The sequence below is a fragment of the Sapajus apella genome, unplaced genomic scaffold, assembly GCF_009761245.1.
Source record: "Sapajus apella isolate SASKATOON/1434 unplaced genomic scaffold, GSC_monkey_1.0 scaffold21, whole genome shotgun sequence".
Lineage (NCBI taxonomy): Eukaryota > Metazoa > Chordata > Mammalia > Primates > Cebidae > Sapajus > Sapajus apella.
Window position 1 is genome coordinate 9,864,231 of NW_022436961.1, and position 19,467 is coordinate 9,883,697.

The 19,467-nt window shown below is 48.3% G+C and overlaps 1 protein-coding gene across 2 annotated transcripts in view; it reads left to right on the forward strand.

Moving 5' to 3' along the window:
* RNF122 (ring finger protein 122) overlaps positions 1-16,420 on the forward strand; it is an 18,739-nt gene extending 2,319 nt beyond the window's left edge. The window contains exons 2-6 of one of the 2 annotated variants that reach the window (XM_032288264.1): positions 5,255-5,411; positions 12,844-12,889; positions 13,147-13,188; positions 14,399-14,481; positions 15,355-16,420. In XM_032288264.1, coding sequence (XP_032144155.1) covers positions 5,255-5,411; positions 12,844-12,889; positions 13,147-13,188; positions 14,399-14,481; positions 15,355-15,469 — 443 coding nt within the window. In that variant the 3' untranslated portion in view covers positions 15,470-16,420. The remainder of the gene's footprint in view (positions 1-5,254; positions 5,412-12,843; positions 12,890-13,146; positions 13,189-14,398; positions 14,482-15,354) is intronic. The other variant, XM_032288266.1, reaches the window with a different exon arrangement.
* Positions 16,421-19,467: the final 3,047 nt, after the last annotated feature.

The following is a 19,467-nucleotide window of genomic DNA, read 5'->3' on the forward strand; positions in this document are numbered from 1 at the left end:
TACCCAGGCTGGAGTGCAATGGCGCGATCTCGGCTCGCCGCAACCTCCGCCTCCTGGGTTCAGGCAATTCTCCTGCCTCAGCCTCCTTATGCTGGTTTTTAACTCCTGGGCTCAAGCAACCCTCCCACCACGGACTCTCAAAGTGCTGGAATTAATGCAGGAGCCACCTTGTCTGGCCTCTTTGCACTTCTTAAAGTGACTGAGAGATCCTGTTCTTTGACTCCAGTGAAGAAGCGACCCCTCCCCCACCCCTTCAGAAACTATCTGGAGCCCCTCTTTCCTGGGGCTGTTCTTCGCTGTCCTTATATAGTTTTAAATAAAAACCTCTCTGCAGTGGCAGCTTTTAACCAATAGACTATTTGCCATTTCTTTTTTTATTTTTCTTCTTCTTTTTTTGGAGGGAGAGGGACAGAGTCTTGCTCTTGTTGCCCAGGCTGGAGTGCAGTGGCACGATCTCGGCTCACTGAAACCTCCGCCTTCTGGGTTCAAGCCATTCTCCTGCCTCAGTCTCCCAAGTAGCTGCAATTACAGGCATGCGGCACCACATCTGCCTAATTTTGTATTTTTAGTAGAGATGGGGTTTCTCCCTGTTGGTCAGGTTGGTCTTGAACTCCTGACCTTGTGGTCCGCCCACCTCAGCCTCCCAAAGTGCTAGGATTACAGAAGTGGGCCACCACGCCTGGCTTTGCCATTTCTTTAATAAGAACACAAGCAAATGGACCATCTCCTCTTGACTGTGAAGCTCTTTCCCCCAACCTCTATCATGTGAAGTCCCAAGCTCGATGATTCAATCAGTGGGGAGATAGAGGGGAAGCCTTTATCAGACAGAATAAGATGGTGGGGATACACTGATCAGAGGACTTGGGGGTGGGGGCATCATGCTGGGAGAATGCGCACACAACCTCTATAATATCTGCTACCAGGCTCTACAAGTTCCCACAACCGCAAACCAAAGGAGGTTTCAGCTCATGAAAGGTGCCCGGAAGAACCAAGGCAGATGGGGGTTAGACTCTCTTGTAGCATCAAATAATGCTGAGGAAGGAGGTGAGAAGACAGTTGGGGGCACAAGGGAAGTCCTGAGGCCCTTTTCCAGTGTAGACTGAAGTTTGTCACTCTAGCCAATCCGCCATAATGTCTTCATGGAAAATTGTTCTTTGGCCCACAGAAAGTAAATATTAGGGCAGGGAGTGGTGGTGAAAACCACTTTATTTCTAACCCAAGAGCCTAGTCACAAGGGACTTCCTGTTGGGCACAGCAAAGTTTAGTAGCTAATTATTTCTTTCATTTCAACTTAATCAAGAAGTCTTTTAGAACAAGAACTTTTACTTTCTGTTTTCCCACGATGTGTAGGTCAGTGCATAAAGCAAGCCCTCAATAATACTTGCTGGTTGACTGGTGACATTAGCTGAGGGCAGTTTCTGGGCAACTTTCCCAAACATCAGTCCTGTTGCTTTGAAGTGGGAGGTTTTGCCAATGGGACCAGGTTATTTTAAGAAAATGGAAAATTATTTATCTATTAACTGGTTATTGAGAACAAGCCAAATGCTAGGCTATGCTGGAGGCTGGAGAATATACAAAAGTCCAAGTTGGAGTTGGCAAACCTAGGAGGATTCCGGCTTTTTTACGGAGTCTTGCTCTGTCACCCAGGCTGGGGTACAGTGGCACCATCCTGGCTCACTGAAGCCTCTGCCTCCCACATTCAACCAATTCTTCTGTCTCAGCCTCCCAAGTAGTTGAGGCTACAGGTGCGTACTACCACGCCCGGCTAATCTTTTGTATTTTTAGTTGAGATGGGGTTTTCACTGTGTTGGCTAGGCTGGTCTCGAACTCCTGACCTCAAGTGATCTGCCCGCCTCAGCCTCCCAAAGTGCTAGCTTAACAGGCATGAGCCACCATGCCCGACAGCTCAGACTTTTAGGGGAACTGTATGCTCTCAGTGGTGCTCTCGTCTTTGTTCTTAGAAGTATAGGTGTTTCAGGAAGGGAAAACTCTTGTGAACAAAGACAGGGAGGCAGGCAAGGGCAAGGTTGTACAAGAAATAGTGAGAAAGACTGGCCCATTGGGATAGTATTGGAGAGCTTTTAAGTAGGAAGCTGTGAAGGGACAGGGTGAATGTTTTAGGAGGACTTGAAACCAGTCATGAGTTTGGAAAATACAAGATCAAAACGACCAGGAGGGAGCGGGGCGCAGTGGCTCATGCCTGTAATCCCAGCACTTTCTTGGGAGACTGAGATAGGTGGAATACTTGAGGTCAGGTGCTCAAGACCAGCCTGGCCAACATGGGGAAACCCCATCTCTACTAAAAATACAAAAACTAGCTGGGCATGGTGGTGTATGCCTGTATCCCAGCCACTCGGGGAGACTGAGATAGAAGGATCGCTTTTACCCGGGAGGCAGAGGTTGCAATGAGCCGAGATCCGTGCCACTGCATTCCAGCCTGGGTAACAGAGCAAGAATCTGTCTCAAAAAAAAAGGCAACTAGGAGGATGTGTTAGGTGTGTGGGGTAAATGAGAGGAGAAGGAACTAGAAACAGGAATGACATCAACTAGGAAACAGTGGGAGGTGATGAGTGTTTACAGTAGGGCTGTGGCAGTAGAATGGGGCACAGTCTGAAAGAGGTTTGAATGGAGGCTCATTACATAGTCGCCAGTAAGGGATGAAGAGGACTGATGTCCAAGTTGACATCCAGTCTTTCAAGCCAGCCTGCTGCTGAGTTGTGGTAGCACTGGTCATTAGAGTATAGAATTCTTTGGCATGCAAATATACCCTGGCTCCCAGCCAAGACTCAGGAAAGTGCCTAGAACCCAACGCCTGAGTACAGAGAGCCCTTAGGAGCTAGGCCTTCCTAGCTATTTGACTGTGGGCGGGTTATTAAATGATTGAGTCTTTTTCCCATTGGTGGGGGAAGTAACCTTTACTGTGGCAGTACAAAGATGAAATTGATAGCATGAGAATGTGCTTAGGATGTAGCAGGTGGACAGCAAATTCCAGTTCTCTCATTCATCAAGGACTCCTCTCTTTCCCTTCAGCCATCCTCAGCCATTTGACATTTGTTTTTTGTTTTTTTGTTGTTGTTGTTATTTTGAGATGGAGTCTTGCTCTGTCGCCAAGGCTGGAATGCAGTGGTATGATCTCGGCTCACTGCAACCTACACCTCCCAGGTGCAAGTGATTCTCCTGCCTCAGTCTCCCAAGTAGCTGGGACTACAGATGTGCACAACCATGCCCAGCTAATTTTTGTATTTTTAGTAGAGAAGGGGGTTTCACCATGTTGACCAGGCTGGTCTCGAACTCCTGACCTCAAGCCATCCGCCCACCTTGGCTCCCAAAGTGCTGAGATTACAGGCATGATCCACTGTGCTCGGCCAAGCGATTTGACTTTCTACTGGGCTGCTGTCTTTCCAGCTGCAGCTTAACTACTGCAATTCTAGGTGTCTCTGAGAGACATGAGCCCCCCCCCCCCAAAAAAAAAAAAAAAAAGAAAAACCTGTCGGGTGCAGTGGCTCATGCCTGTAGTCCAGCACTTTGTGGGGCTGAGGCAGGAAGATCTCGTAAGGCCAGGAGTCGCAGGCTACAGTGAGGCATGTTCATGCCACTGCACTCCAGCCCGCAGGGAGAGCGAGACCTTGTCTCTAAAAACAAACAGTTCCTTTTCCAAAAGATCTCTTTGTTTCTTTGATCAGAACTTGGTCACATACCCACCTGAACACCAAATACTGGCAAGAGGGCAAGAGAGAAGTAACTGTCATAATCGGTAGGCCAGTCAGTATTTATCCCTGAGTCCTGTGAGAAGGGACACATCTTGGCCTTTGCTTTTCAAACTGAATGTGCAGGGGAATCACCTGAGGAGCTTGTTAAAGTATAGATCCTGGCCGGGCACCATGGCTCACACCTGTAATCCCAAAACCTTGGGAAGCCAAGGTGGGTAGATTGCCTGAGCTCAGGAGTTCCAGACCAGCCTGGGCAACATGGTGAAACCCCATCTCTACTAAAAATTCAGAAATTAGCTGGGCATAATGGTGTGTGCCTGTAATCACAGCTACTCAGGAGGCTGAGGCAGGAGAATCACTTGAACCCGGGAGGCAGAGGTTGCAGTGAGCCGAGATTGCACCACTGCACTCCAGCCTGGGTAACTGAGCGAGACTCTGTCCCCAAAAAAAAAAAAAAAAAAAAAAGCATAGGCCCTGATTCATTTAGGCTGGGATGGGCCCGATAGTATATGTTTCTAAAAAGCTCCCAGAGGATGCTGCTGTCACTGGGACTGCGCGTTGAGGCTTTGAGTAGAAAGCGGGAAGGTGACCAGTGAGGGAAGCTGTAACCTCCTCCCCACCCCCATCACCATTTTGTGGAATGCTGGCCCGGGACTTGGAGTGAACAATTTCTATTCTAGTCCTGGCACAGCTTGTCTTCTGGAGCAGGTGGCTTAATAATGACAAATAACCTTTGCAATTGCCCTTTGCAATTTACAAAGCATATTTTCTTACACACCCATTTTCAGTCCTCTCTCTATTTTGCTTGTTTTCATATAACAAAGTGAAACTTAGAAGTCACTTCTTAAAGGTCATATGGCTAGCTAGGGAAGGGGGAGTTGAACCCGAATAATATTTTCTCAGCTAAGGCTATATGGGTTCCTACCTGATAGAATTAAGTTCTCCGGTTTCTACCCATTGCCTAAATTTTTATTTTTTTTTAATTTTTAAAAATAGAGATCGGGTCTCACTGTGTCACCCAGGCTGGAGTGCAGTGGTATAATCATCGCTCACTGTATGTAGCCTTATACTCCTGGGCTCAAGTGATCCTTCCACCTCACTCAGCTTCCTGAGTAGCTGGGACTATAGGCATGTGCTACCATGCCCAGCTAATTTTTCTATTTTTTGTAGAGATGGGTCTTGTATGTTGCCCAGGCTGGTCTTGAACTCTTGGCCTCGAGAGATCACCTGCCTCAGTCTCTCCAAAATACTGGGATTATAGGCATGAGCCACCAGACCCAGCGTGGCTAAATTTATTATCCCTTAGATGGGGATATTGTTTCAAGTATTTTGGCTAGTATTCAATTTTGTTGATTAGTTAAATTTGCTCGAGATTACATAGCCAGTAAGTGTTAGAGCTGAGATATAAAACTGGAGCCACTGAATCCGAGGCTTAGGCACCTGGAGCCTGCCAATTCTCTTTCTATCCTGCTGACACAGTGCCATCAGCCCCAGCAGTAAATTTCCAACCCTAATATGATTTATTTTTTCCTTTCCCTTTGCAGGGTGTTTCTGTGGCCTGGGACTGGTGAGCACCAACAAGTCCTGCTCGATGCCACCCATCAGTTTCCAGGACCTTCCACTCAACATCTACATGGTGATCTTTGGCACCGGGATTTTTGTCTTCATGCTCAGCCTTATCTTCTGCTGCTATTTTATCAGGTGCGTGGATCCCTGGCTGACTGGGGTGGGAGTCCAGCAGGAGGGAGGAGACCAGGGCTGTGGGGTAAGCTGAGCAAGGGTGCCATAGCAGAGTCACTAGCCTTATTCTGGAATCACCGCATTGAGGACATGGCTGAGCCTGCCCTTCTCTGGGCCCCTGAGGGTCTGGTGTTTCTATTTATATCAGCCTATCAAGTTGTTCCTGAGCATATAAGGTTACCACGGGTTGGGCTGCATCCCCCCTCCTGGCCAGTTATTCTAAGGTTGCCTGGAATTACTGTGTGAATGAGTGATAAAGTTAGTGGTCCCTTGTCTGTCTTTCTCTATTCCTACTCATGTCCTTTAGGTGGTCAGCAACAGGTGGGCATCAGTTATGCCAGCATCATGTTCTTTTGCCCCCTGGGGACCTGTTGTCAGCCCTCCAGATACTAATATTAGGAAGTAAGTCAAGTGTCTATAGAGAGCACTTGGTTTTTGTTTTGTTTTTGAGACGCTCAGGCTGGAGTACAGTAGCTCAAAGCTCGGCTCACTGCAACCTCCAACTCCCGGGTTCAACAAGCAATTCTCCTGCCTCAGCCTCCCAAGGAGCTGGGATTACAGGGGTGTGCCACCATGCCCAGCTAATTTTTGTATTTTTAGTAGAAATGGGGTTTCACCATGTTGAACAGGCTGGTCTCAAACTCCCGACCTCAAGTGATCCGCCTGCCTCAGCCTCCCAAAGTGCTGGAATTAGGGGTGTGAGCCACCATGCCCGGCCAGAGTTATTTGTTTAAATTGTCATTTATTCTTAATTGCTTAGGGATCTAAGGGAAGACCTGGAGCTTGGCAGGGCTCACCACACTCCGGGAACGCTTTCTCTGTCTCCTGCTGAAGGACAAGAGAACTGGTGGCTGTTTTTTGTTTTTTTTTGTTGTTTTTTTGAGAATGGAGTTTCACTCTTGTTGTCCAGGCTGGAGTGCAATAGCATGATCTCAGCTCACCACAGCCTCTGCCTCCAGGGCTCAAGCTATGTTCTCCTGCCTCAGCCTCCTGAGTAGCTGGGATTACAGGCATGTGCACCATGCCCAACTAATTTTGTATTTTTAGTGGAGATGAGGTTTCTCCATGTTGGTCAGGCTGGTCTCGAACTCTCGATCTCAGGTGATCCACCTGCCTCAGCCTCCCAAAGTGCTGGGATTACAGGTGTGAGCCACCACACCCAACCTGTTTTTTTTTTTCTTTTTTTGTTTTTTTTTGAGACGGAGTCTCACTGTCGCCCAGGCTGGAGTACAGTGGCACAATCTTGGCTCACTGCAACCCCTGCCTCCTGGGTTGAAGCAATTCTCCTGCCTCAGCCTTCGTCATAGCTGGAATTATAGTCATATGCCTAGCTAAGATTTATTTTTGTACTTTTAGTAGAGACGGGGTTTCACCATGTCGGCCAGGCTGGTCTCAAACTCCTGATCTCAAGTCATCCGTCCACCTCAGCCTCCCAAAATGCTGGGATTACAGGCATGAGCCCCTATGCCCGGCCTCTGGTGGCAGTTATTCTATAAAAAATTTAGAACATGACTGGTATTTAGAATGAGAATCAAAGTAGTAGTGTTTCTGACTGGGGCTTACTGTTGGCATTGACAATTCCTCATTGTATGGGATTGTTCTGTACCTTGGAGAATACTGGACTTCCCTGGCCAGTAGGGCATGCTCGGAGTCTTTAGGGCCATTGTGGCCGATAGCTATCCCCCCCACCACGCACACATTCCCAGATGCTTGGGTAGACATCAGCTGGGGTCTGGGCTGGTGTCTGATCAAATCATTTAAGAAGATTAAATTAAGATTAAGGAAAAGGCTTTGCTGGCTTTAGTCCTAAGATGCCCTTCTGGGTTTGAGTGTTTTGCTGGAAGGCAGCTACAAGAGAGGCAGGAACTGGTCCATCTTCCCCAAGGCTGGAAGAGCTCCCTCTAAGAAGGGGAAATGCCCTCGGGCACATCTCCCCAGCACCCCCAGGTGTTTCCTTGGACCTGTTCTTTCTCAGAACTTTTCCCACAGGTCCCTGGAACTGGAATTTTCCATGTAAAAGTCTATGCAGAGGAGATACTGGTTTATCTTCCCTCTTGTACAATTGGGTCTGAAGATTGCATATAACCATTAAGTGGAGGTGAGGGTAGATTTCTGGTATCTCTCCTCTCTTCCTGTCTCCTCCCTTTCCCCGAAGCCCATTTCTTTCCCTCAATTTCTTCCTGACCACCAACCTCCCAATGTTAAGCAATTGATGCTTAATTCCTAGAGACAGAGGATATGAAGATATACCAAATACCAAAGATTTCTCTATGATGAAGCTGAGAGGGGTTTGTAAAACCAACTCTCTCAAGTCCCTTTTCTCCCTGCTCCTCCTCCCCAGCACACCACAGAGGCACAGCCATGCCAAGCGGCAAAGGGCCTCAAGAAAAAACCATCCAGGCCAGCCAGGCACCATGGCCCTTGCTTGTAACTGTAGCACTTTGGGAGGTCAAGGCAGGAGAGTCACTTGAGTCCAGGATTTTGAAACTAGCCCGGGCAACAAAACCCCATCTCTACAAAAACAGAAACGACCTAGAGAAAATGAAGTGGGTGGCTAGTTCATTTCCTAAGTCAGCCACTAATAAGTGTGAACCTTAGGTTTTCTGCTCTTTTCTTTTTAACTTTTTTTTTTGAGACAAGGTTTTGCTCTGTCGCCCAGGCTGGAGTGCAGTGGTAAGACCTCAGCCCACTGCAACCTCTACTTCTCAGGTTCAAGCCATCCTCCCAACTCAATCTCCCAAGCACAGGTGTGCCCCCACCATGCCCAGCTAATTTTTACATTTTTTATAGATAATTTTTATATGTTTTGTAGCGATGAGGCTTCACCGTGTCACCCAAGGGTGGGTCTCAAACTCTTGAGCTCAAGCCATCTGCCTGCCTCAGCTTCCCAAAGTGCTGGGATTACAGGCATGAGCCACCATGCCCAGCCTTTAGCCACTCTTTACCAAGGGCTTTCCATAGGCCAGCCATTGTTGTGGTCAGCATTTTATAAACCATTTAGTTCACTTAATCCTCAGTTTAGGTATTAGCCCACTTTATAAATGAGGAAATTTATGCTCAGGCAGTTCAGCATCTGCCCAAGGAGATACATAGAGGAAGATACAGAGGTGGGCAAGTCTGGCAGCAAGGAGCTAGGGTCTTAACCAGTCCTGCCAAGTATTTGGCTTTTGAGTCGTATTCCTTGAAGTAGAGGAGCCACTGTAGGCAAGCCACCCGCTTGCAGGTAGGGATCTGGTCTTGCAGAATGACAGGCTGGAGAGCTATGGATTGCTGATTTCTTTTTATTTGGCTGTAGTCAACAGAACAGGGCCAGGTGTGGTGGCTCATGCCTGTAATCCCAGCACTTTGGGAGGCTGAGGTGGGTGGGTCACTTGAGGTCAGGAGTTCGAGACCCTCCTGGCCAACATGTTAAAACCCGGTCTGCACTAAAAATACAAAAAATTAGCCGGGCGTGGTGGTGGGCACCTATAATGCCAGCTACTTGGGAGGCTGAGGCAGGAGAATTGCTTGAATCCAGTAGGCTGAGGTTGCAGTGAGCTAAGATCACGCCATTGCACTCCAGTCTGGGCAACATGAGTGAAACCCCATCTCAAAAAACAAAAAAATAAGAATAAAAATAAAACAAAACAAAAAAACAGAACAGTAACCACATGATGCTAAAAGCTGTCCCCACTGTGGTGCTCTCAGCACCACCTGTTCCTTCTGCAGTAATCTGCTCCTTCGTCACCTTGTCCTGTTCTGCAGCCTGCCTGAGGCCCGCTGACCCTGGAGTTTCACAGTCCCAGAGGCTCAGTGGTATGTGGTAGCCTGTGAATGTCTATATATAAAAAGACACACAGACGTAGAAGCCACCACTTCCTCTCCCTGCTTCTCAGTTTCCTCCTGAGCCAAAATAGGCCCCACTGCTCCCGGCCTGGTGAGCCCAGTGGCCAAGGCCAGCTTCCCCCTCTCTCAGAGCTGACCTCTGCCCTACACAGGAATGGAGGGGCCGAGGAAGTACAAATAGGCAGGAAGGGAAACATTATTTTCAGGGCCTGGCTGCATTGTTTGTTCTAAAAGGGAAAAGAGGAAAGGGAGAGCCCACTGGCAGCGGCTAGAAATGGTCTCATTGAAATGGGTTATTTTTAGTGGCTGTGCTCACCCAACAGCTGAGAAGGCCACCTGTCAAGACTGGTTGGTACTAGGTCCCCAGCTGGGATTGCCCAGGGTTTCTGCTTTTTGCTCTGTTTTCCTTGCAAGCTTTGCGGCCACATTTCATCATGATCTCATCCTTTCTGAGCTGAAATCTATATGTAGGATGAGGGGGCAGCTCTGAAGCCCTTCCCATTCTGAGTTTTGGAGGATCCCTGGGCAAAACCACTAAAGGACTCAGCCAGAAAGGCATGAGGGGTGGGGGAAGAGCTAGGTGCCTGGGGTACAGAAAACAGAAAAAGACAGCGTCTACTACATAAGTATAGCCACGTTGCAGGTGAGACATGGGTGCCTCAAAAATGCATAGCAGTCCCTCATTCCCCAGACAGTTAAAAACACAGGCTCTTCACTACTTCCTTGTTTACTCTGCACGTACCTCAAAACAGAGCAGCAGTGTCTTTGTCCCTCAAGGCGGCTGTGCGCTCTCTGTCCGTGGGAACACTTCCCACCTCTGCTGAACCCAGTATCAGTCAACTAACAGTAGCCACGTGAACGTTGGGTACGTCCCAATGCCCCTCTGCCCTGCTCATTTGGAAATTGGGACAGAGACACGTGTATGTACAAAGACCTTTTCTGGACCAAGGAGCTTTCTGCAAAGTGAAGGATGGGACAGTGGGAGCATTGGTTAGGCCTTTAGCCCAGCCCTGCCTGAAGCAGAAAGGATACAGTGGGGAGAAGAGGGAAGGGGGAGGGGATGGCAGATGTGCTGCCCCAGTACCCAAGCCCATGGCATAAGTCCATTTGGACTGGAGCTCCCAAGAGGCCCCAGGAACATGGACCTTGCCAGGTCACCTGACTTCCCATCAGGAACGACGGAGGAGGCTGGCAGCCTGATCTTATCCGCCCTGCACTGTGCTCCAGGCCTGGCTCTGCCCCCGTCTCCTGCCTCTTCCATCACCCAGGGAGCAGCTTCAACTTCTCACCCCACCCCCTTCCACTGGGACGCTCTGTGATTGGAACTTCTCTCTTTTTGACTTACGTCAGCCATCCATCTATCTACTCATTTATTTATTTAATTATTTATTAAAAAAAATTTTTTTTGACAGAGTCTCACTCAGTTGCCCAGGCTGGAGTACAGTGGGGGCAATCCTAGCTCATTGTAACTTCTGAACTTTTAGGCCCAAGCACCCCTTCTGCCTCAGCCCCCTAAGTGGCCTGGACTACAGGCATGACCAGCACACCAGCTTCTTTTCTTCTGCTTGTTTATATTTGAAGAGACAAGTTCTCGCTGCATCTCCCAGGCTGGTCTCAAACTCCTGGCCTCAAGCAGTCCGCCTAACTTGGCATTATTCTTTATTTCTGTTTGCAACCATTTAAGAATAAAAACCACTCTTAGCCTGTGGACCTTGCAAAAACAAATAGTGAGCTGGATTTGGTCCTCAGACTGGAGTTTCCTGCTTCTCCTGGCTTGCTGGGTTTCTGTGCTTACTTCCAAATAACCCAGGACTGTGTTAAGAAGTGATCGCCAGGAAAAGCCCTATCGGGTTCTCCCATCGCCCACATACAGCAGGCATTCTTGTTTTGTTTTGAGACAGGGTCTTGCTATGCTGCCCAGACTGCAGTGCAGTGGTGCAATCTGCTGACTGCAACCTCTGCCTTCTGGGTTACAACGATTCTCATGCCTCAGCCCCCTGAGTAGCTGGGATTACAGGTGCATGCCACCATGCCCTGAGAATTTTTGTATATTTTGTAGAGACAGGGTTTCACCAGGTTGCCCAGACTGGTCTCAAACTCCTGAGCTCAAGCAATCTGCCCACCTCAGCCTCCCAAAGTGCTGGGATTACAAGTATGAGCCATCCCACTCAACCCACATACAGGAGGCATTCTAAAGCTGCCTGCAGAGTTCTGCATGAAAGATCCCCCACCCTCTTTGAAAATAAAACGGCACAAAATCCCGTGTATAATTATGGTCTCAGCCATTTGCATGGCAAGCCATTCAGAGTTGTAGACTTACTAAAAGGTAAAGTATGTCCCAGGACTAGATCACATTCTCAGGACTATGATGCATTCCACCTGATTGGGGAAACAGACCACATTATCTGGTAAAGAGCTTGGGCTCTATCATCACACCAGCTTTGATTCAAATCCAGACTCTGCTACCAACTAGCTCTGTGATGTTTGGACAAATAAATTCACTTCTTTGGACTTCATTTCTTTTTCTTTTTTTTTTTTTTTTTTGAGACAGAGTTTTACTCTTGTTGCCCAGGCTGGATTGCAATGGCACCATCTCAGCTCACTGCAGCCTCCGTCCCCTGGGTTCAAACAATTCTCCTGCCTCAGTCTCCCAAGTAACTGGGATTACAGGTGTGTGCCACCATGCCCGGCTCATTCTGTATTTTTAGTAGAGTTGGGGTTTCACCATGTTGGCCAGGCTGGTCTTGAACTCCTGACCTCAAGTGATCCACCCACCTCAGCCTCCCAAAGTGCTGAGATTACAGGCATGAGCCACCACGCCTTGACGAGCTTCATTTTTCTTACCTATAAAAATGAAGGTATCTCACTCTTAGAGTTTAGAATCATTAAGAACATACGTGAATATCGTAAGTGTCCCAGCGACATATTAGCAACTGCTCCATAACCATTATATTATGCTATTGCCATTAGTAACGGCATGCCATGTTTCGGCCAGAGAGTCAGCTGGTATGCAGGCCACCAGCTTAAAATGAAAAGAGGAAAACAAAGGAGGCATCGTCTGTGTTGTCTGGCACGGCAAAGGGAAGAGTGTGCTTTGGTTCCAGAATACTTGTGTTCTCCGGGTGGAAAATTCCCCAGGGTCAACAGAGACTTATTTATCCTGCTATCCTGGCTTAGCAGAAGTAACACTTTTATGCATATCTGTCTCACTTCTGTGTACTCAGTAAACACAGTGTTGATTTCTGTATAGTTTGGGTGACCGAAGGAAGTTGCTCACCAGGAAAGGATGGGAAGAGTGAATGAACTATTTGGGGGTGCTGTGCTGGCAGGTCCCCCAATCTGTGTATGAGACCTGGCAGTGAATTTTGAGACTGTCAAGCCTGAGTAAGAATCTTAGTCCTTCATCAACCCTCGTTGGCCTGCATAGGTCCAAAGTATGCCCCGTGGTGTGTATGGGACAAGCACCCCTCCCTGCCTTCAAAAGAATTCCCAAGCATCCAGCCAGCCTCTCCTGCTTTGAATCATTCTGCTTAACCTGCTTTCTCTATTTTTTCTCTGTTCCCCCCAGCAAACTCCGGAACCAGGCACAGAGTGAGCGGTATGGATATAAGGAGGTAAAGTGCTGCATGTTTCCGGGAAGCTTCCTTCTCTGCCTGACCTGATGGGAAGAGGCAAGGAGGGCAGGCTCAGGCTCTCCTGGGCAGGAATCCCCCCTGGCCTCACCTCTGAGCCTCCCTGAGGCTAACCCCCTTCAGTGTCAGAAGTCTGGCTTGCCCCAGGCGTTCCACGGGACTCCCTTCATTAGTTGATACCTGGCTGGCCCCAGTGGTTGGTTTCTTCTTCAGACATCATGTGTCTTCTTTCTTTTCAGGTGGTGATTAAAGGTGATGCCAAGAAGTTACAATTATATGGGGTAAGTGTGCCAGGAAAGCGTGCAGGAGGGCCCCAGCAGGTGAGACAGCACCTTGCTCCAGCTCTCAGCTTGGACGCTTTCAGAAATCTGCTTAGTTCCTGCTTTCGTATCTCCTTTGGCCAAATAATAGGGACACATCTCAGCAAGTAATTTATACATGGAATTGATTTTATCTGGAATAGCCTCAAGCAGAAGACATGAAGGGATCACAGAAGGGTTTAGATAAGTAGTGCCCCACAGCCCCAGGAATCCACTTGCATAATTTTTACCAGGAGGATGGTCACACCCTTTCATGCCATAGACAGAATTCAGCTAACTTTCCCTTGTTCAGCCCCTATGTCCTGGTTGTTACTGTAGACAATGAGGTCCTTTGATTTTTGTGTATACCCCATCTTAACAGACTAGATCTAACTAGTGGGTTTATTCCTGTGACTCTGCCATTTCTCTCCCACCCCGCTCCCACCCATACACTAATTCCTTTAGTCCCCTCAACTCTGACTTTAGGAATTAGTCATATCCCATGCCTTTCCTACTTATGCCTCTAAGGTCACTTAACCCATTTCCCAAGCCTTCTGTTCATGACCACAGACACTCCTGCTTAGAGCATGCTCGTGGTTGTCTGGGAGTGGGGAGGATCACAGTTCCACTACACATGACACCTCCTAGACGTGGGCTCATTTTGTCCCTTACGCCTCACTCAGCAAGTGCAAATGTTTCCCAAGCCTTCTTCTAGGAGAATAATTCACCTGACGTCAAGGGAGTTAATATGTAGGGATGTGGGAAGTCTAGATTAAAAGAATGTAACTGATCACAAATACTGCTGCCCCCGTCCTTAACTCTGCACAGTATTACATGCCTGCTCACCAAATGTATTGTGCAAGACAGTATTGAAAACCATTCTTAAGTCGGACGCAGTGGCTCACACCTGTAATTCTAGCACTTTGGGAGGCTGAGGTGGGTGGATCACCTGAGGTCAGGCGTTGAAGACCTGCCTGGCCATCATGGTGAAACCCCATCTTTTAAAAATAAATAAATAAATAAAAGAAAACCATTCTTCTAGGATAGCTCTTTCCAGTGCAGTTGAAACTTCTATGATAATAGGAATGTTCTATGTTTGCTGCCTGATAGAACAGACTAGGCTAGAGCTTAGTTTTTTCTTGTCTGGGGATGAATGAGTGAGACGCTTTTACCTGCTCCTTTCTATCTGCAGCAGACCTGCGCAGTCTGTCTGGAAGACTTCAAGGGGAAGGATGAGCTAGGCGTGCTCCCGTGCCAACACGCCTTTCACCGCAAGTAAGTGGGAATGTGTCCAGGGTGCCCTTCGAAGGAGAAGTAATCAGAAAGCATCTTCGGGAACCTTCCAGTCTCTGCCACTTCCTATCTACTGCTTGCCAGAGATGCCCCAGGTCCTGTGTAAACACCAAGCAAAGCTCAGGGGGATTAGGTTGGGGCAGGTATCGGGATATTCCTCTTCTTTTTTTTTTTTTTTTTTTTTTGAGACGGAGTTTCACTCATGTTACCCAGGCTGGAGTGCAATGCCCCGATCTCGGCTCACCGCAACCTCCGCCTCCTGGGTTCAGGCAATTCTCCTGCCTCAGCCTCCTGAGTAGCTGGGATCACAGGCACGCACCACCATGCCCAGCTAATTTTTTGTATTTTTAGTAGAGACGGGGTTTCACCGTGCTGACCAGGATGGTCTCGATCTCTTGACCTCATGATCCACCCGCCTCGGCCTCCCAAAGTGCTGGGATTACAGGCTTGAGCCACCGCGCCCGGCCTTCTTTTTTTCTTTTTTTTTTTTTTTTTTTGGGAGACAGAGTTTCGCTCTTGTTGCCCAGGCCGCCAGGCTGGAGTGCAATGGCATGATCTCGGCTCACTGCAACCTCTGCCTCCCGGGTTCAAGCGATTTTCCTGCCTCAGCCTCCTAGGTAGCTGGGATTACAGGTGCCCACCACCACACCTGGCTAATTTTTTGAAGTTTTAGTAGAGATGGGGTTTCACCATGTTGGTCAGGCTGGTCTCAAACTCCTGACCTTCCACCTGCTTCCACCTCCCCGAGTGCTGGGATTACTGGCGTGAGCCACCACGGGATAGTCTTGTTTTGGGAGACAGCTGGAGCAGTGTGGTCTGCCTCATTAGAGATTACCGTTATTCCTTTTTTCCCAGGTGTCTGGTGAAATGGCTGGAAGTTCGCTGTGTCTGCCCCATGTGTAACAAGCCCATTGCTGGTCCCTCAGAGGCCACGCAGAATATTGGGATTCTATTGGATGAGCTGGTATGAGTGCTGCAGCTACACCGAGACCTGGAGAAGACCTTTTGCCTCGTGGATGCACAGGTGTAACAAACAGGACTGTAAGGTGATGATGGTCACTTTCCCCGTGATGGGAAGGGTAGTCCAGGGCTGGGCTTCCACCCTCAGTGCGAGACCAGTGCCAGATGTGCCCCCACTTCCTGCCTCATGAAGCCTTCTTCCTGCTACTCCATGCTGGTGGCCTCACCCATCAAGACCACCATTTCCTGGTACTGGACTATCTACCTGCCTTGTCCCTGCTCTGGGGGAAGGCGTCCATCCCAATCAAGAACATGGAGGACATCCTTTTTCAAGGTTCCCCTTAGGAGGAAGAGCTGCCCTGACCCAGAAGGGATAAGATGGGCTCTGCCCCCTCTACAGACCTTCCCTCCCCTTCTCAGTTCTTCTGGAGGAAGGAAAGATCAAGGAACCATGCACCTCCACAAGAGGCGAGGGAGGCTCTGTATGAAACAGAAGAGCAGGGACATTAAGGAAAATGTCAATGTTTACACGGGACCTATGGAAACAAAGGCTGGCCGGTGCTGGCTGACTCCAGGGTAAGAGAGGGCCCTTCCCCTGCCAGGACCCAAGGTGCTATCCATTCATTCTCTTCCTCAGTTAGAGCTTCCTGTTCCACGTTGAGGTTTGAGGACCCTCTAGAGGAGGGCTAGTTCTGTACTCCAATTGATTCCCAGGGGCTTTTTTTTTTTTTGGATCAAAAGGGGCATAGGGATGAGGGTATCTACCGTTAAGCAACAGATACCTCCTTCCCTTTGTAAGTAGTATTTTTATACTTCTTCCTCACCTCTCAGGCTTTAGATACGAAATCCCCAGAATGGAAGGGGGTGGGGATTTTTTCTATTCCTCCCTGCAGTGGGTGAGGGTGGGAGAAAGTTATGTATTTAAAGAAAAATAAATGTAATACCAAGTTTCTCTAACCTACTTTTGCTTGTGGTTGTGACTGCCTCACCCCTTTCTGCCAATAGAGGGAACAAAATCCTCAAACCGCCTCTTCTCACTTCCCCATGTATCCACACGAAACACACACAAGTTCCTAATTCTTTTAAAAGTTCTTTATCTTTTTGAGACAGGGTCTCACTCTGTCATTGAGGCTGGAGTGGAATGGCTTGATCATGGATCACTGCCACCTCCCTGGCTCAAGTGATTCTCCCACCTCACCTCCCAAGTAGCTGGGACCCCAGGCGTGTGCCACAATGCCTGGCTAATTGTCTAAAATTTTGTGTAGAGACTAAGTCTACCTTTGTTGCCCAGGCTGGTCTTTAACTCTTTGGCTTAAGCAATCCTCCCACCTCAGCCACCCACAGTGCTAGGATTATAGTTATGAGCCATTGCACTCAGCCTAAAAGTTCCTAATCCTTTTTTTTTTTTTTTTTAAGAGATGGGGTGTCACCATGTTGGCCAGGCTGGTCTTGAACTCCTGACCTCAGGTGATCCACCCATCTGAGCCTCCCAAAGTGCTGGGATTACAGGCATGAACCACTGCGCCCTGCCGTTCCTAATCCTTAAGAACAGAAATTGATCTTCGATTGTTATCTGTACAATATATGTTACGGCTAACACCAAGGGGCATGAAGACCTTGCTAAACCAGGCTCCATCTGATTTCTAGCATATTTTTAAAGGAAGTTTATGTTTGCAATCACAGCATTCCATCAACTAAGACTTGAAACTAACAGAATTCTACTTGTAATTCAAGCAATTGTCAGTCCCCTTAATTCAACCAGTCACAACTAAAAAGGTCTAGGTTGCTACCATAGAGGATTTGATCTCTTTTTTGGTGGTGGGGGGGTGACAGTGGTACAATCCCAGCTCACTGCAACCTCCACCTCCTAGCTTCAAGAGATTCTCCGGTCTTAGCCTCCCAAGTCACTGGGACTACAGGCATGCACCACCACACCCAGATAATTTTTTGTGTTTTTAGTGGAGACGGGGTTTCACCATGTTGGCCAGGCTGGTCTTGAACTTCTGGGATCAAGTTATCCACCTACCTTGGCCTCCCTAAGTACTGGGATTATAGGCAGGAGCCACCGTGCCTGGCCCTTATTTATTTTATTTTACAGGTGTGGCTCTTACCTATAATCCTAGCACTGTGGGTGGCTGAAGTGGGCGGATTGCTTGAGTTTAAAAAAAAAAAAAAACCTAGGCTAGAGTGCAGTGGCACAATCATGGCTCACTGTGGCCTTAAACTCCTGGGCTCAAGCAGTCCTCCCACCTCAGTCTTTGAGCAGTTAGGACCACAGGCACAGACCACCATGCCCAGCTCATTTTTGTACTTTTTTTTTTGTAAAGATGGGGTCTCACTATGTTGCCCAGGCTGGCCTCAAACTCCTGGGCTCAAGTGTTCAGCCCACCTCGGCCTCCCAAAGTGTTAGGATTACAGGGGTGAGCCACTGTGCCCAGCCGTCTTATTTTTTCCTAGCTACTTGCTGGCAATTACTGCCACCTCTGCCTTCTCTAGCAGTGTTACACGGTGATGCTTTATGGTCCTCTGTGCACTCACACCTTGCATTCATGCCCTCCACCTTTGTTCTGTTCATGTCCCAAGGAAGCACTGGGTCAGTGGTGGGTATGCAAAGTGCATTAAGAGTGTTGGGAATGGTCTGTAATCCCAGCACTTTGGGAGGGCGAGGCGGGCAGATCACTTGAGACCAGGAGTTTGAGACCAGCCTGGCCAACATGGCAAAATCACATCTCTACTAAAAATCCAAAAAGTAGATACGCACTTGTAATCCCAGCTACTCGAGAGGCTGAGGCATAAGAATTGCTTGAACCCATGAGGTGGAGGTTGCAGTGAGCCAGGATTGCACCACTGCACTCCAGCCTCGGCCACAGTGAGACTCAAAAAAAAAAAAAATTGTTGGGAATGATTTTCATGACCATAATAAGCATGAAGCAGCTGGGCCTATATTTGCCCCTGAGTGTTGAACACAGAGCGTATGCTGAGTATGTATACTGTTCTGGTGAGTCAGATAAGCAGGAGGGACCCATGCGCCCAGAGGTGCCAGGCCCCAGGGGTAGGGGCAATGCCTTCTCAGCTGTGATTGCGCCATGGAGGCTTTCAGCACAGTGTGTGCTCATGCTGGGCAGCCCCAAGGTACAGCTGGGGCACCTGGCAGTCGTGGTGCAGTTATTGGCACTGGTCTTGATGGGATTCTTTGCCCATGGGTGCATCTGTTCTTGCCACCTAGTTCCTCCTCACAGAGTTAACCCCTGCTCTTCCTTGAAGCCACCAACCCCTGCTTGTTGCTGCCAACCCTACGGGGCCTGATCATTGCTTCATTGGGGTTACTGCATCATCTCCCAGCACCCCCAGCTTGCTTTAATGTGGTGAATAAAATGCATTTCCTATGCAAAACACAGAGCCTTCCCTCCAGCTCCTGCCGCAGCCTCATGGTAGGTACATTGTTGGAATCAGATGGGAAGAGCATGATAAGTAGGTTGGCTTCAACTTTCTTGCCTCACCATCTCCTGTTCCTCTTATGGAAAATGTGTTTGAATTCACCAGCATTAGCATAGTTCTGATTGAATTTTTTGTGTTTATTTTTGAGAGTCTTGTTCTGTTGCCCAGGCTGGAGTGCAGTAGCATAATCTTGACTCACTGCAACCCCCACCTCCCAGTTTCAAGTGATTCTCCTGCCTCAGCCCCCCAAGTAGCTGGGATTACAGGTATGTGCCACCATGCCTGGCTAATTATTGTGTTTTTAGTAGAGATGGAGTTTTACCATGTTGGCCAGGCAGGTCTCAAACTCCTGACTTAAGGTAATCTGCTCACCTCAGCCTCCCAAAGTGCTGAGATTACAAGCATGAGCCACCTTGCCCGACCAATTCTGACTAAAATATTAGCACTAAATTGTCTGTGTTCGTGAATTTGAAAATCAGCATCCTGAAGTCAAGAGAACAGGGAAAACTGCCTTGTATTATTTCTAGTGCTTCCATAGAGTTAGGTAGAATGCCATTACAGAGCACAGAG